The following is an 18,054-nucleotide window of genomic DNA, read 5'->3' on the forward strand; positions in this document are numbered from 1 at the left end:
CTGGTGGGAAATGTGGGGGGAAGCTGTGCCCCAAAAACTACAGAATGTAGTACAGAATTTCTGGCCTGGTCAGAATGTTTCTGCGCTCCAGAAGTCAGAAGCTACTGAGACGACCTCCTTGTGGGTTATTGCAGAAAACTGCTCTAACTGGCATTGGGGGCTTCGCCGGGGTGGCCAGCTCCAGGTAAGGGAAGGGCATAAAGGAGGGCACAGCACCTTAGCCCTCCTTTTCAGGTGATGTGCTAAGCAGGGCTTGGCCAGACCCCAGCATCTATCTCAATGTGCGAGTGCTTAGCACCTTGCAGGAACAGACTTTCCTTTTTAGAATGACGCCTTTTAAAGATTCTCAACTCATTCTTATGCCAGAGCCCAGCTGTAGCCTCTCTGGCAGTGCCTAAAGTTTTAGGGCTTGCCTACCCATAAACCACTACACCACTATAGTGCTTCTGGGAAGACACTACCTATGCTATGTAGGCACTCCACCTCTCAGGGGAGGCAGCAGGTAGGTCGATGGGAGAATTCCCCCGTCGACCTAGCTCAGTTTCCACTGGGGATTAGGTTAGTTTAACTGTGTCGCTCAGGGGTGTGGATTTTTCACACCCCTGAGCGATGTAGTTATACCAACCTAATTTCCTAGTATAGAGCAGGCCTTAGTTTTCTACCAGGTGAAGCTCAAATCTTAAAAAAGGTATAATATCTAAGCTTACTTTGAGGCGTAGTCTAATCTGAAGACTCGTATGCTGTTAAAAATTAACATGATGATTACTATGACGCACAAGGAAATAATGAAATAATCACCAAAAAATAACTACCTAAAAATGGGAACAAAACAGTCCCAAAATAACAAAAAGCCAACTTATTTTAGAAATACTTATTTTATTCAGTAATCAAAATGTCAGTGGACTCTCCAACTTAGTATAAGTATTTTTAAAATAAATTTGCATTTTCTTGCTTAAGTTTTTTGTCTTTGATTCCTGGTTTATGTGGTTATTTTTGGCTGCAATTTATTTCTCCCACAGACATCTTGTTAATTTTAATTCCTAAAGGGGGAAAGAAAGTTTCTGGACATTGTAGAAAATGAAGTATTAGTTCTAGGCAGGGGCATTGGTGACTCTAAGCATGTGTTTAATATTCATTAAGCATAGTCATGCAAAGTCTGCATGTTTTAAAAATTCCTCTGCATGTTTTCTTGGGCCCTGCTCCTTGGCAAAGGGCAAACTCTGTGCTCAGTGGGCTGATTAATAGAGAGAGGTTTTGAATACAGGGCCTGGAGCAAAGGAGCGGCTGCTCATTGTCGCTGCATCCAAAATGTATCAAATTATATCAGATCCAATAAAAATAACCCCTTCTCCACAGCCATTCTGACAGTGAGCTGGGCTTTGTTCAGCTTTCAAAACATTAACAAATATCCCTCCCTTCTCCTACTTTCACACTGCAATCTTATTTTCTCTTCTTTTTCTTCTACTGTCTGTCTGTTTCTTTCTTCTCCGCATCCCTTTTTTTCTCTCTTTCTCTCTCCTCCTGTCCTATATCTTTAAACCTTGTCCCCTCAGGCTGGCAAACGTAGCTTGCCAGATTCGGACAAAGCCATCTTGGATATCTTGGAGCATGACCGTAAGGAGGCGCTAGAGGACCGCCAGGAGCTGGTCAACAAGATTTTTTATCTCCAGGAGGAGATCCGTCATGTGGAGGATCTGAGAGACAAGGTGAGAGAAAGACAGGACTGAAAGAATGGGATCAGATCTCTTTGAGGGATCTCTGATTGCGATGGCCAGTGATACCTGCAGGTGACTGCTGATGGAGAAGTGCAGTAGCAATTTGGTTCGGTCCTCCCTTCCCATCGTCAGCTGTTCACATGAATCTGTCTAGGGTCATCCAGACAGGGCAGGTGCAATTCCATCAAACCAATTATTTTTCATATAGACAACATTCACTGCTGTGGGAGTAATTTACAACAAGACCCCATCAGCATCAGCTTGGACTGCAGCAGTCTGAGCTTCCTCACAGCCATGCCTTTTCAGCACGGGGCTTCACTCTAGCCATATGTGTCTATGTCTTATGTAAGCAAATGTATAGATTAGTGCACACCTGGAGGTGAACAGGAATCTCCTCCATGCAGCAGGGTAGACCTCCCGATTACTTTGATGTACAGCTTGTATTGATTAGTCTGTGTCATTTGCAGTATCTTGAGGAGAAAGAAGACCTGGAATTAAAATGCTCAACTCTGGGGAAAGACTGTGAGATGTACAAGCACCGTATGACCACTGTGATGATACAGCTTGAGGAAGTGGAGAAGGAGCGAGACCAGGTACGTCACATTTGAAGCGGGGGAAGTAACAATGAGAAATTGGATCTTCTCTTTCTTCTGTTTCTGCTGGAAGCCACCTCTGGGAATTGAGGATAATTGGACCCAAAGTGTCACTACATTTGTTACATATAGTGGTTGCTATTAAAAAAAGTAAACACTTGCTAGATAGTGGCATTTGCCATACTACTGTTATCTACTAGTCTAAGCATAGGGAGATTCTTCGAGGTTCTGTGGCAGCTGCCAGTGGGTGCTGACTTTTTAATGGCAACACAGTAGGCTGCTTATTAATGTCAACGGTTTTGGTTAGCACTCTGCAACATTTGCTGCCAACTAAAAGTTGTCAGCCATCATCATCTTCGTTAATCGTATTACTATAGTGCACAGAGGTCCCAAACATTGTGCTAGAAGCTGTACAAACACACAGTAAGAGACAGTCCCTGTCCCAAAGACTGTGCAATCTAAATTAAGATGAGAACCCATGTGGCGCACACGGGTAAGCAGTGTTTTCCTTCCTCTGCAGGCATTTCGTTCCCGAGATGAGGCACAGACCCAATACTCACAGTGCCTGATTGAGAAGGACAAGTACAGAAAGCAGATCCGGGAGCTGGAGGAGAAGAACGATGAACTTCGGATCGAGGCAGTCCGGAAGGAGGCTTGCATTGTTAACCTGGAGTGCAAACTCCGACGACTCTCTAAGGAGAACTGTCATGACCAGGTAGGGCTACGGAGAACTAGCTGTGCTCTCTTCCCTTCATGGCTGTCTCAGTTACAGCATGATGTAGAGGAGGATGGGATTTTATTTTTATTCCCTCTGTGAGCAGCAATGCTAGTCTGAAGAAAGCAGTTGAGGGAAATTTCTCTTCTATTCAACTTCAATGGTGTGAGAAGCCCTCCAGGGCTAAGGGGTGGAACTTGGCTCTGCCACCCACATAGTCTCTCAGAGACTGGCAGTTCACTTCTGCTGAGCCTTGACGCTAAATGGAAGAGGAGGAAATGTAGAGGGGGGAAGTATGCTTGCATACTGGGGAAGGAAACTCCTAACAACTCTTTCTGAGGAGCTAGTTCTAATGAAGTTTGCAAATAGGTAAACTGGTTATGGGCCATGAACTAATGCTAAAGACGAACAGAAATTTCTGTGAATTTCAGTTTCAGTCTCTAGTTTGAGACCTGAACCACAATCTATTTGGTCAACAGACAGCGGCTGAACCACTTGAACTACAGGAATGTGGCCTGAACACCATGACAACTGAGCATGCAGGCCTCACTCAGTCCACAGGCAGCCCCGCCTGATGTACTAAAGGGAGGCCACCAGAAGTAGTGCTAGCTTTTGGCAATAGCCTTCAGCAAAAGGTCACTAAAATCTCTCTTTTATCTCTAGAGTTTACCAAGGAATCTGCCGGTTACCATTATTTCCCAGACCTTTGGTGCTCCTGGCCCCAAAGCCAATGGTCAGGAAGCAGATGACTCCTCCACCTCTGAAGAGTCAGCAGAAGACAATAAATTCTTCCTCCTTGATCAGTCTCGACTTAAGAGAAGAATGAACCTGAAGGGAATCCAGGTGTGTCCCAATCTGAGGCCAGAACTGTGTAGTTCAGATGGGTTGTGGAGGAGATACAGTCAGGCTTTGTGCGGGGGGGAAAGCAATCAGGTTTCGCGGGAAAATTGCTGCCCCCTTTTCCTCCTCCCCTATGCGCTCCATACTCATGCTGCTCATTTATATTCTCACTGTGGCTTCAATAAAATGGATCTTTGCCTCTTTAATAGTAGTGAAAAAAGTACGTCTTGAAAATTGGTTTAATGCCCTAAGCCCAGTATGTGTGGAATGGCTGATGGAAAATGCAGCACTGATGGAAAAGCTGGCATCGTCTGGAAGGAGCGATCGGACAGGGCCACCCGGGGCGGGGCGGGGGGGGAAGTGGGGCAATTTGCCCCAGGCTCCGGGCCCCACAGGGACCTCCATGAGAGTTTTTCGGGGCCCCTGGAGTGGGGTCCTTCACTCGCTCCGGAGGCCCCAGAAAATTCTCGTGGGACCCAGGCCCCCGGAGCGTCTTCCACTCTGGGTCTTCGACGGCGGGGGGGTCCTTCCACTCCGGGACCCGCCGCCGAAGTGCCCTGAAGACCCACCGCCGAAGACCCCAGGCCCCCCTGAATCCTCTGGGCGTCCCTGCGATCGGAAGAAATGAACAAAATCTGGAGCAAACATAGCTAGCTAATTCAGAATTACATGAAGCATTTTCTTCCCATTCAAATATAAGCAGCAGCATGACTGAGGTCCTTGACTTCCCTGACTGCTGGGCTGATTGTGGCTGCCACTGCATTCATAAATTGTAAAAACCTACCATCTAAGATGGGTATAGAATGTATGAGCTGCTCTTTCTCTGTGTCCCCATCTGAATTCTCTCTGTCTTTCCTAACCTTTCTGAGCCCCTGCTGTCTTTATTGCCAGGAGCAGTGGAGGTCCATTTTTTCCTTTTACCTGGCAAAGGGAGGCTTCTTGTATGAGCAGCCTGTTTAAACCAGTCACAAGAGACCCACTTCATCTTTTGTCATTCCCTTTGCAGAATATGGGAACTGCAGTGCATTTGGTGTTTAAATAACTCTTCTCCAGGCCCTGTTTGATGAGGACACATAGGCTCTGCAGTGTGACAAAGGGGAAGGAAGGGAGGTGTCTGTTTTACAGTGAATGTGACAAATATCCTGAGTTTGGCTTGATTTCTGTCTTTTTTCTTTCAGCTACCACGAGCTAAATCCCCCATCAATACAAGCAAAGCATCAGATTTTCAAGGTCAGAGAGAGCACCAGTATCCCTATTGCCTGTCTCAGTCTGTCTCATTTAGTCCATCTGCGTCAGTTTGTTGTAACAAACATGCCAACAGGGCGAACTCAGAACTAAACCCGAGAGACCTAAGCAGCAGTCTTCTTTTGCACTAAATGATGTTAATCGTCATTTCAAATTGACGAGAGGCTGTCTGATCATTCTTTCCATCCATGGTCACTCTATAGACAGCTTTATCCCGTCCCATAGACAGTCTCAGCTTTCTAGCTACTTTTAACTGGCATCTTCTATCTGATTATAATTTAAAAAGGGTCAAAATTAGACCTACTTTAAAGATCATCATACCATTCTGAATATTGATGGAATCTTTGAGTAGGAAGGGCCCCTAATCTACTGGGTCATCTAAACAGTCCCTTTATCTGTTGGCAAGATGGAGTCCATTTTTTACTCTAATCCCCTGTTGATATTTATTTTTACATATCCATCAGTTAGCTGTAATCTCACCAAATTATCATGTGCGTCTTGGCTGTCTGAATTTTCCTAGTGCCCTGCATTTAACTAACAGACACTTAACAAAAAGAAATGGTTTGAGCCAGGAATATGTGCATTATTTGTTATGTGCAGGCAGCATGCTTAGCATTGTACTGAGTAGAATGATAGAAGGTAGAAGAGATTGTCACTGTTCCATGGAGCCTACATGTTAAGCAGACAATCAGTAGAGTTCAGACACATAGTATGTTAAATGAGCAGATGGATTAATCTCCACCCATGGAGCAGATGACCAGTTCCAGCTCGTTTAAGTTTTTATATAAATAAGACATTTCTTTAATTGGTGGATTAATGTTCATGAACCTCATAGGAGAAACGTGTTTTAAAGAGGGGGTTGAATGAGGGGCAGAGTGCTCCCCAGAAGTGTGCACATTCCTGCTTTAGCGCATCTCCCAACAGGAGAGGGTGCTGGAATCAGAAGGCAAAGGAGAGCTCCCTCAATCTCCCATTCAGTAAAGAGAATGAAGGGGCAGACAGAAGATAAGCCCGAATGGGTGGAAAATCCTACATGTTGTTGGGAACGTGAGGAAGAATTTGTACTGAAGTGGATCTAATATAAATATCTCTGGTGTCTGTCTCCCTCTCTGCCTTTGCCTTTGTCTCTGTCATTTGTGAGCACAGCAGTCAGAGCACAGGATGAAGACGGGGCTGATGCCAGCAGCAGCCGCACAGACACCAGTTCCTCCAATCCTGTTTCCATCAATAACTCAGTCAGCAGCTGTGAAGTTGGCAAAATTGTAAGGAGCCTTCGGGTGCCCCTTGTTTGTCTGTGACCTTCCCTATAATGTGATTCAGAGCTCCCACAACCCAGCACTAGCTCAGCACTAGCAGCCCAGCTGCAGTCAAACTCAGGGCCCTGTCACTAGCTCCCTAATCCTTTTTACCAGCATGTTATTAGAACCACGTTATTAACCTTTCCCAAAACCACATAACTGGCTTATGTTTATTCAAATATATTTCAACAGGACTTTACAGGGTATTTACACCCTCTCCGTATCTCATCTCTCCGTTTAACACTTAGTGTAGGAGGTGGAGGCGTTTCTTCAAAGGCTGCTTTGTAATTGATTTTAGTGGAACATTTGAAATTCTATTGGAGTTTCTCATGCCCTTCGTGTCCATAAGCAACAATGTGTCAGAGAAGGGGCGCAGCTAGCAGCTGGTAATTTCTGCACACGCTAACCAATCCATTTCGGCAGTAGCCCCATAATCTCCCAAGGCAGACATGCCATTATACACAATGTGAGCACTGGCACAGCAGGTATAGTTAGAGAGGATGATCTTGCAGAGTGTTAATAAAAGATCTGATGAAGAACAAAAGACCTTGCCAGAGCACTGTAAGAAATGCTGCCCCCAGGAAATTAAAAACTATAGCCTAGACAAGCCAGTGGGGGACCCTCTGCCACTCATAATAAGCTCAGCTGCCTTTATAGGGCTACCCTTTGGACTATTAGTCAGATACACTGATGAATTACACTGTCTTGATTACAGGGCAGTTTAGAATAGTTTACGAACTGGTGTTATTAGTTTATTTAGAATGAGCAGACATGTATTTTCCTTCTTTTTCTGTATCCTCTGGTACATGTATTCACAATGCAACATATGTCCCACTTAACAAGGCTAAAGCTAAAACTCTGCACTGAATCAGCCACTTGCATTGCCACATAAGACCATATCATGTCTATACACAATGCGCGTGCGCACACACAACACACACCAACACAGAACAGTTGGAACATATAGACGTGTGCTCATGTGCATGGGACTCTGTGACCATGGAATGAGTTTGTCCTAGTCCATATTAGATGGAGACTAGCAGTAAAGCACCAGACCAAAACACTGATGACTTTTCAAATGAGAAATGGATATGACACTTAACATGGATTTTCTTTCTTTCTTTTTAAAATAAAAGCAAACCCTGAGAAATCGCAACCACAGTATCATGTCCACCACTCCAGAACCTCCAGGAAATGACTCAATAGTCCGACGGTACAAAGAAGATGCTCCTCATTGCAGGTGGGTAGCTGTGTTAGTGAAAGATGGGTAGAAAACGCTGCTAAGGCTAGAGAAGTAACTGTACCTCCTATCCCTTTTAGTCCTTCCCAAGGGCACGCCTCAGGTGACTGGCCTGGCTTCTCACACCTCATTCTGGGTGGAACCCCGTGGTCCAGTCAGACTCAGATTGGATGCATGACTCCCTACCATGCTACTGACACAGGCCCAGCTTGGTTTTGGCCCCTGTAAGAATTTCCCTTGGGGAGCCTGTGACAAGCATATGTTTGCAGTGATATAGAAACAGCATCGTCAGACCAGAGCTTTCTTTATTCATTTTTCAAAGGTGCAAAGTACATCGAACCCAGGGTTAAAACAATAAAAAGCCCCTACATGCATGGGTAGGATGGCCACTCACATATTCCTGGAGTAGCAGACATTCTGGTATTTCTGGGAACGGCATGGGCCTGCCCTCGCTGGCATGACCCTATCCCTCTTGTCGTGACCTCATGTGCATGGTGCGGGCCAGGTCACGCCACATGCGGGTGCCATTTTGAAGAGCGTGCCACCCTGCCCCTGCTGCTGTGACTTCTCTCACACAGTGCATGCGACATCACACTGGCAGGGGCAAAGCAGTGCACTCTTCATGACGGTGTCTCTCGTCTGATACCGGACAAAACGACGTGTGGTTTAGTCTCAGTACTGGACGGGGGACAAAGATTTAGAAAAGCAGGACTGTCTGGTTTAAAACCAGACAAATGGCCTGCTTATGCATGGCTATCATTACACCTTTGTAAATTCCCCTCAGCCCAGCTCTCTCCATCTCTGGCAGGGGGAAACAGACTGACCGTGCTGTAGTTTCTACTGTGTTTGCTAGCCTGATAGCTTTTCACTGATACACTGTGAGCAGCCTCTCCTACCTCCCCCAACCCCCCCACCCTTTTCTAAGATCTTGAGGGTAGGGTTCCCCTTGATTCCAGGCTTTAACCTTGGGAAGAGTAATCCGTTCCAGTCTGGATGGAGCCAGTTAGGGGGTATTCCCCAACAAACCTTATCTGTGTCATTGTTTTACCAGTCCTTCTTGGTTACTTTAATTAAACTCCATAGGAAGTACCTTCATCATAACTGTCAAGGCTCCTTCCCCACTCTGAACTTTAGGGTACAGATGTGGGGGCCTGCATGAAAACTTCTAAGCTTAACTACCAGCTTAGATCTGGTCCGCTGCCACCACTCCCAAATGGGCTAACTCCCTTCCCTGGGTAGTCTTGAGAGACTCTTCCACCAACTCCCTGGTGAATACAGATACAACCCCTTGGATCTTAAAACAAGGAGAAATTAACCATCCCCCCCTCCTTTCTCCGACCAACTCCTGGTGGATCCAGATCCAACCCCCTTGGATCTAAAAACAAGGAAAAATCAATCAGGTTCTTAAAAAGAAGGCTTTTAATTAAAGAAATAGGTAAAAATCATCTCTGTAAAATCAGGATGGAAAATAACTTTACAGGGTAATCAAACTTAAAGAGCCCAGAGGAACCCCCTCTAGCCTTAGGTTCAAAGTTACAGCAAACAGAGGTAAACACCTTAGCAAAAGGTACATATACAAGTTGAGAAAACAAAGATAAAACTAACATGCCTTGCCTGGTTGTACTTACAAGTTTGAAATATGAGAGACTTGTTCAGAAAGGTTTGGAGAGCCTGGATTGATGTCTGGTCCCTCTTAGTCCCAAGAGCGAACTCCCCCCCAAAACAAAGAGCACAAACAAAAGCCTTCCCCCCTCACCAAGATTTGAAAGTATCTTGTCCCCTTATTGGTCCTTTGGGTCAGGTGTCAGCCAGGTTACCTGAGCTTCTTAACCCTTTACAGGTAAAATGATTTTATAGTATTGTACACAGGAGGGCTGTTACCCTTCCCTTTATAGTTATGACAATAACCAAACATGCAGAAGCCTGCACCATATTCATAACAAATAGTACAGATATTTCCCAGTTCATCATAACTGCTGATGTGCAGTTTAAGTTCAGACTTCCTTTAAAAAAAAAAGAAAGCAAAAGTCCTGGGACCTGATCTTGATATGTGTTTGTATTGGATTGTAGCACCCCAACTGCTATTATTGTTGTCACACCAAATATTGGTCTTTTATTAGGAAATGCAAAACACTGGTGTTCAGGACACACAGTGGAAATTTTTTAAAACTTTATTTTTATTATTTTTATATAAAATATAAACATATAATGAAACAAAACATATATCAATGCATGCACAACATGTGTATGAGGGAGGAGTTGCAACTGGTAATCCCAACTCATCCAGCACTCCAAAAATCAGTAGAAATTTTAAAAAGCAAGAAATACAGAAGTTAAGGTTCTTTCTAAAATGTTAACTTTGGTACATTGCACATATTTAGCATTTTTAGTTCTATTTTTCTTCTTAAAATCTGGTGTATTACATTTTTGGTTGTTTCATTACATGTTTACTGTAAAATGTACATGTTACTGTAGGTACTTAATTTTTCACATTTCCTGACTCTCTTTGGCTTAACTGTGCCCTCTTTAAGTTGTGCTGTTGTAGGGGCCAGAGGGTTGCATGTGATAGTTTTTTTTATAAAGGTAAAGGAGAGAGACTAGGCAATTGCCTGTGCTTTGGTACCATTAACACATAAATGGTCCCAAAGAGGTTCTGAAGTTCACACCTCACTGAGGTAAATGGGGTGGAAGAGGAAGCAGAGTTCACATCTCTTTGAGACAGTTTTCAGCATGGTTGAACTAAGAGGAGAGATCAGCCCATCTGTGTACAAAGTGTTGGCTGTGTGTCAGCATGTGAAAAAGATAGACATTTAGGCCACTGAGTTGGCCTGCCCCGGTTTTTAGATGCCCAGGCTGAGTCAGCTTGGCTCTAGTTTTCAGAGGGACAGAGCCCTTGTGCATTTGAAGTCACTAGGAGCAGAGGGTTCAGCACTTGTTAAAATCAGAACCAACGTATCTCAACCTGGGCACCCACAATCAGTGGCCATTTTTGAAAATGTGTCTTATTTTTTTCAAATGAAAACTTAAAATTTGAGAGTGCAGTAAAAACTATAATGCCATCTTCAAATCATGGTATCTGCCATGTTTGCAAACCTTTGGACCCATGACAGTTCCTGATGGGGGGAGGGATAGCTCAGTGGTTTGAGCATTGGCCTGCTAAACCCAGCATTGTGAGTTCAATCCTTTAAGGGGCTACTTAGTGATCTGGGGCAAATATCTGTCTGGGGATTGGTCCTGCTTTGAGCAGGGGGTTGGACTAGATGATCTCTTGAGGTCCCTTCCAACCCAGATATTCTATGATTCTGTGTTAAAGTACTAGGGGTTTTTTTGTTTGTTTGTGTGTGTGTGAGAGAGAGGCTCTCACATTTCCTTCATGCAAGCTGTCCCAGCAGCACATCCTGTTTCTGTCTGGCAAGACAGATGTGCATAATGTCCAGCAGAGTAGAGGTGTAGCCTTTTTCTGCTGAGTCAAAAATCTTCACAGATGTCCCTGGAGCATGCTCAGAAGTAATTTTTCAATAGCTTACAACTTTGTGATTAGCCTGCCAAGCTTTTTTCAAACTTGTTCATTTCATGGACATGCTCAAAACAACAATAACAACAACAAAAACCTATTTACATGCCAAGTTTTAGGTTTCACTATTCAGCTGGTTTTGAGTTATTTGTGTGAAAATAAATTGAGGCAATTTCTTATAGTGGGGAAAAGTGGTTGGGTTTATTTCCCCCTGCAGCATCACATAATTTAAAACAAGTTGAATTGATTTTCTCCAAACTTTCTGCAAAAATTCCCCTTTCACCTTGGATCAAGTGGAGAAAATGTCAGCCTCAAAGGTAAGAATAAGGGGTTATCATTTTAAACCAATTTGCAGCCTTTACGGCAGCATTTGCCATAACCAAGCTGCCCTAGATATTTAGCCAATTGGATCACTCCGTTGACTGGATACAGTTGTAATAACTGGGCCTACAAATTTACCTTAATTGTGAGTTCAATGGTGAAAAGTGAATGAAAGGTCATAAAATGTCACAATAACCTATAATAACAAATGTTGGGGAGAAAAGATGCAATAGGGAGACAGACCAAATTAATCTAAACAAAAGGGCCTATTAATATAATTCAAGGACTGTTAAGATCATGCCTGGTAAACAAGAGAAGTGTGGGACCGGAAATTAATGAACCAAAGTTGATGTGTTGGAAAATAGGCCTAATTGTTGGACAGAATAATGAGGGGATGGGCTAGTCCTTCCATCATTCTCTTTTGGGGTCCTTAAGAGACTTTGGGGTGGCGGGGTAAGCTGGCTACCATAAAGCTCGCTTTTGAAAAGACAGGAGATAGGGAAGGAGCAAGCCTCATCATCATGGCTACCTCCCCCACCATCTCCTGGGACCCCCTTGACCTTTATCATCCTATCCTGAAAGATGTCCTAACTGGGCCAATAAAGAGGGACCAGATGACAGCACCATCTCCACTGACTCCGGTTAATGCCAAATACAAGCTGGGTGTGAAACTTTGTCATCTCCTGTGTGTCCTTTTCTTTCCCCACCTTATTTCTTCTCTTTCCTCTCCTCTCCTTTACCTTCTGTCTAAAAAGGAAAGCCTATTACCAAAGAGGCAACTAATGCAATGCCCTAAATAGCCCGATGCTGGTACAAGTTTGCCAGGTCTCGGAGTGACTGATACGACCATGTGCTGGGCCTGTGTTTTTTGCAGCAGCGAGGCTGCAAGTCAGAGTCAACACCAGAGACAGAAGCTGCATTGTTTTTCATCTTGGCTGATCTTCTTCATGATGAGCAGCATCTTACTCCCGCCTCTAGAAGTCCCTGTGAGGCCACTTATTGTGGAGGAAGATGCTGTTCGGTCACTGTAAGGGAATCACAATCTGGCCCCTTATTTTTATTTTTAGTAAAGATGTCAGCAAGACCTGAAGTGGCTAGTATTTTGTCATGGTGCCTGATCCAACTTCCATTGAAGCGATGTATCTTACTGATTTCAAAGGGATTTGGATTGGACGATGGTTGTGGAGTTGGAGGTTCTGCAGGTAGCCGGGTACACCAGACATTCCTCTGATTTCACCAGACATTCCATTGTCAAAGGTCCCTCAGAAAGACCTGTGCAGCTGTTATAATACTGCAAGTTCACTTCAAAGGTATAACCAAAATAAATCATTTTTATTGCTCTACTTGAAGCCCGTCCCTTACATTTTGGACCCAGTGTGGAATAAAGCACATTGCAGTCTAAAGCAGGTATTATGCATGCCCTGTATCAAAGTGTTCAAAAGAAGAACTGAAATAGTAAGTGCAGATCAACCAGTTCAGGCCACCAGAGACCACAGTTTCCTTCCACCTGTCAGAACCTTCATTACCTCTCTGTTAACAATTCTTCCTTCTGAAACTTCCTGCTGCTTCCCACACCTCTCTCTCCTCCACAGGCCTCTCTAGATAATGTTTCCTATGCAGCCTTCCTGTTTCTTCCCTGTGCCACACGTGTCTGTAAAGCTACGTCTGTTGGCACTGTCCTGCTGTTTCACCTGCCACCTCCAACACCTTCCTCCATCACAGAGCTTCCTCTGTCAGAGTCTACCGATACCTGCTGAATTTTGAAAAGTGAAAGTCTCTCTCTCTCTTCGTTTTTAATTCCAGCCTGGCTGAGGAGGACAATGACAGCTTTAGCTATGATACTTTGGAACTAGATGGTAAGTAAGGGGAGGTTACCAGTCTGTAACCTTAGCTCTGATCCATGATCATGATTCCTTAACTCACCAGATTCAGATACTATCCACCAGCCCTTATGATCACATAAAGGTGTAACACCTCCTGGGTGTGGTGTTCTGTCCCATCTAATGGCACCGAGACCACTTAGGCCTGGTCTACACTGGGGGTGGATCGACTTAAGATACGCAACTTCAGCTAAGAGAACAGCGTAGCTGAATTCGACGTATCTTAGTTCGACTTACCTCCCGTCCTCACGGCTCGGGATCGACGGCCGCCGCTCTCCCGTCGACTCCGCTTCCGCCTCTCGCTGCGGTGGAGTTCCGCAGTTGACGGCAGAACAATCGTGGATCGATTTATTGCGTCTACAACAGACGCGATAAATCGATCCCCAATAGATCGATCACTACCCGCCGATTCGGTGGGTAGTGAAGACGTACCCTTAGAGAGAGATTAATGAGTCTGTTACAGTCTTAGCTAACAGCCATGTGGCTTTTAGCTCCTGCAGTAGAGGCTCATGCATTCAGCTCCCGAGGTTTGCTCCCGGGGTCTGTCGGCGTTACATAGGGTTGGAGGAAGGAGGATACATGATATGCACTGGCTTTCCATTATCACAGGCAGAACTGGGATAGGAGAGGGATGCCTGACGTTCACTGACCTCCATTAACACAGGTAGAACCGCAGCAGGGATATAAAGGATTCCCACCCTCACACCTTTTGGAAAATGTAACAATTAAGACCAAATCAATCCACACAAGATTTTCTTTTTTTCGTATGGAGTAGACCCCAGTAGGCAGGCCTTCTGAGGCCGAAGCTCTGTGCTGGGTTCTGCCAAATCCAGGGACTGTAATGACCAGAAGGGACATTCAGTGCTGAAAAGGAAACAAATGACCTTTGAACCTTGTATTTTAGAAAATGGTGTTGGAGCACTGGCTGTAGAGGGAGCTGCAGCTTATTTAGTCCAAACCTCTCTCAGTGGGAGTCACAATGAGAAGTGGTGTAGGAGCAATGGCTGTGGAGCAGCTCTCTGATCCCAGCAGGAGTTGTTATAGGGAATGGGGAATGGTTTCTGGCTGTTGGAGAAAGAGGTAGTGAGGACTAAGCAAGGGACTGGGAACCAGGAATTCCTGAGTTCTAATCCTGGCTCTGGTCCAGGATGGATGTGTGATCTTTGGGCATGTCCCTGAACCACTCTGTATTTCAGTCTATCCCTACATAGAATGGGGATAATGATGCTTTTCTTCTTGGGCTGTTGGGAACATTAGTTAATGTTTGTAAAGAATTTCTCAAAGGGATTGTTACATGCCATCATTCTGTCACTGTTCCAGTGGCGCCGGAGCATTTATCGAAAACCATTTCTGTGGGTCTGCTGATTTACAAGGTGCCTTACAGATATCAAGGCATCCTCTGTCCTGCAGATTTAACAATCTAAATAAGATGAGACACAAAAGCACAAGAAAAAGCCCAGGTTTGCGCTTCAGAAGAGGAAAGGCAAGGTGGTGATTAGTGATGAGAAGGAGGGAGGAGCTATTGCTTGAAGAAGTGGTCTTAGGGAAGGATTTGATTTGGAGGAGAGAGAGCGTATTTGGCTGGTAAGGACTAGGTGACCGTTCCAGGCTTAATAGACAGCATGACAAAAATATGAAGCTGACAGTGACTGAATAGACTTTGGATGAGGGGGATTCTCATTCCTGCCTCCAGGGCTGGTGGAGCCCATTCCCTGCTCTGAATCAAAATAATGTGTCTCTCCCCCATCCCCCCACCTCAGGCTTGCCCTGGGATCAGCTCCGTCTGCACCTTTCCCCAGTCTCTGTTTCCTCACGGCATCTGGAATTCCTTCTGATTTTTGTGTCCTTTTTCAGATGAGAGTCATGACAGATACTCGCATGGAGCTCCCTCAGTGCACTCCTCCTCTTCCTCTCACCAGTCTGAAGGCATGGAAGCCTATGACCTTGAGCACGTCAGCTCCATTTTTAGGAAGTTCTCTCTGGAAAGGTATTTTGGGGATGCTGGTTTATTTGCCCAAGGCTGAACTGGGGGTAGAAAGGCTACCCAGGGCAGGGTTGCCATCTTTAAATGCAAGATATTAGATCACTCCATGAATCTCAGAGGATGGGATATCGTATGACACGGTGATATCACAATGTTGCATGGGCAGTTTGCTTCCTTATGTCCTCATGGCGCAATGCGGCAACACAACACGTTATGTTGGGACCATTTATCCTGCAAACTGAGACTGTGGTTGACTATCATGACTATCTCAGAAAAATCAGGGGAGGAAGGTGATCTGAAGAAAACAGCTTTATCCTAGTGACCTTGTTGTCTCACTGCTCACTCTGCCATCATACATCTGAGGCTGTTCAGTCTTGTTTCAGCATTTAGGAGGTGCCCAGATGCTGCTCTCTAGTATAACTTATGTAGTATTGTAGCAGAGAGGACAGATTTCTCAGGGGTCATTAGATCCTAGCGCTTGATAAATGTAGAAAGCTCATTTGCATGCCCCACTCCCTCCCCACATTTGTCCTGAGTGGAGAATTTCTATTTTGGTCCCAGACTAGTTGAGAGAAGCTGAGAACTGCATTGTCTAAGCTGTTTATTTGTTTCATGAACACAGACCTTTCCGTCCTTCTGTGACGTCTGTTGGTCGCATTAAGAACTCCTGCCACACTATCCAGCGCATCACACTGAATGGAGACAGCCTCAATTCAGAAATCACTCTGCTGGGGGGGAATGACAAAGGAAGCTTCATCAGCTCTGTCAAGCTGGGATCCCAAGCAGAGAAAGCGGGCCTCCGGGAGGGACATCAGCTGCTTCTGGTGAGCATTAAACATACAACAAACAGTGTGTGCTTATTGCACTAATCCCCTTTGTTTCTTTTTTCTTCTTTTAATTCCCTAGTAATGACAAAACATGAGCATCTCTGCAGCCAATATTCCTACATCTTTAGATCCAATCGGGAATCCTGCTGAGTGAGTCTGGAAGTGGGGGTATTTGTGGGCTTTCCAGACACCTGCACAATTACAGCTTACAATCACTCCAGCTGGAAGAAGCTGGGACAGGAGTGACTGCCACCTCCTTTTACACCTTTCCTTATAGTGATACCCCTTGGAAAAGACTAGCACGGGAGTGGCTGTGAGCTTTCCCTGTCATCTCTGTCTTGTGTGTTTGCTTGTTTGTTTGTTTTCTCTTGTTCAGTTTGTAGAGGCTGGTAGGAGGCAGCGTGCTGTGAGAGAAACAGAGCCCTGATTAGGCTGCCAAACAGTCAGCCAGTGGCACAGGTGCAGCAAATAGAGCTGTAAACAGGGGAGTTTGAGTGGGAGTTTGTTAGGGGTAGGGATGTGTGGTCCTCTGATTTTGATCTGGTGTTTGTTAGGGTGTTTGGGTCTTTGTTTGTTTGTTTGTTCCTTGACAGGAATTTAGGCGGGAAAGCTATGGCAGGTACAGAGGCAGCAGTGGTAGTGACCCAAGCCATGGAAGAGACAATGAAGATGACCAGATGTGGAAGCTGTGGGATGTACATGATCCTACAGTGGGTACCTGAAAAAACTTCGTTTGTATGAAGTTCCACTTGATGGAGCTGATGGAAGAGAAGATCCGAGGCATGGAGATGTGGGGAAACTATGGTGGAGTTTCGAGGGGGATTTGAGCAGATGATGGAGCAAAGGCAAGAGGAGGCTGAAGGGAAAAGCCAAGACTTGCAGATGCAAGCTGGACTCAAAGGACTCAGAGCAGAGCCTGATGGGTGAGGAGAGTGATCAGTGGAAGCATGTGACTATAAGAACCAGGCTGAGGAAAAGCCTGGCTGGTGAAGGAGAAATAGAGCTCAGGAACGGGTTTGCTGAGTTGTAAAACGAAGAAGGGGCACAGCAGGCTGTAACTGAAGCAGGGAGGGCAAGGAAGAAGAGAAGAGTGGCTAGTCCTACAAGAAGAGGGGAAGAGTCAATGGAGATAGCCAGAGTTCAGAGCCCCAGGACGATACAGGATGACTTGCAGAAGATTGTAAGGCAGAATAGAAGACAAGAGGACTCGCATCCAGAAAGAACAGGAGGAAGGCCGGAGAATTACACCATCACCAGAAAAAGGCAGGTCTACATGATTGGGGACTCCCTACTAAGAAGAACAGACACGCCTGTCACCAGAGCTGAACCAGAGGGTATGCTGTCTGCCAGAAGCTAAGATATGGGATGTGGACTTGAGTCTGAAGAGGATCCTAATGGAAATAGAAAAGAATGCACTGATTATCCTTCATGTGGGAACAAATGACACAGCTAGATTCTCACTGGAACATATAAGGAAATGGAGGCTCATGTGATGTTCAGAGGGATTCTGCCTGTCCCTAGAGGAGGAGAATGAAAGCGAGACAAAGTTATGATGATCAACAGATGGCTCAAGCAGTGGTGCTATAAGGAGGACTTTGGGATGTTTGACCATTGGGAGGCATTCGTGGACAGAAGACCGTTCTCATGGGATGGACTCCACCTGAGTAGGAAGGGAAATAGATTTCTGGGATGGAGGTTGGCAAAACTCATTAAAAGAGCTTTAAACTAGGAACTCGGGGGAGATGGTTGGGAGAAGCTCATGTAATCTCCATGTCTGATTTTAACATTAAGAGGAAGGAAAATCAAGTAAGAATGGACACAGCAATGGAGAAAGGAATAGCTAATATCGTTCCTATTTTTTTAAAAGCAGGGGGAAGTAATC

The 18,054-nt window shown here is 45.1% G+C and overlaps 1 protein-coding gene across 2 annotated transcripts in view; it reads left to right on the forward strand.

The window, feature by feature from the left end:
* CARD11 (caspase recruitment domain family member 11) overlaps window positions 1-18,054 on the forward strand; it is a 75,651-nt gene that overhangs the window by 40,028 nt on the left and 17,569 nt on the right. For both annotated transcript variants that reach the window (XM_034784573.1, XM_034784574.1), the window contains exons 6-15: window positions 1,554-1,706; window positions 2,183-2,308; window positions 2,829-3,023; window positions 3,687-3,866; window positions 5,042-5,093; window positions 6,255-6,370; window positions 7,543-7,646; window positions 13,285-13,337; window positions 15,216-15,348; window positions 15,968-16,169. In XM_034784573.1, the coding sequence (XP_034640464.1) occupies window positions 1,554-1,706; window positions 2,183-2,308; window positions 2,829-3,023; window positions 3,687-3,866; window positions 5,042-5,093; window positions 6,255-6,370; window positions 7,543-7,646; window positions 13,285-13,337; window positions 15,216-15,348; window positions 15,968-16,169 (1,314 nt within the window). The remainder of the gene's footprint in view (window positions 1-1,553; window positions 1,707-2,182; window positions 2,309-2,828; window positions 3,024-3,686; window positions 3,867-5,041; window positions 5,094-6,254; window positions 6,371-7,542; window positions 7,647-13,284; window positions 13,338-15,215; window positions 15,349-15,967; window positions 16,170-18,054) is intronic.

Source organism: Trachemys scripta, chromosome 10, assembly GCF_013100865.1.
Source record: "Trachemys scripta elegans isolate TJP31775 chromosome 10, CAS_Tse_1.0, whole genome shotgun sequence".
Classification (NCBI taxonomy): domain Eukaryota; kingdom Metazoa; phylum Chordata; order Testudines; family Emydidae; genus Trachemys; species Trachemys scripta.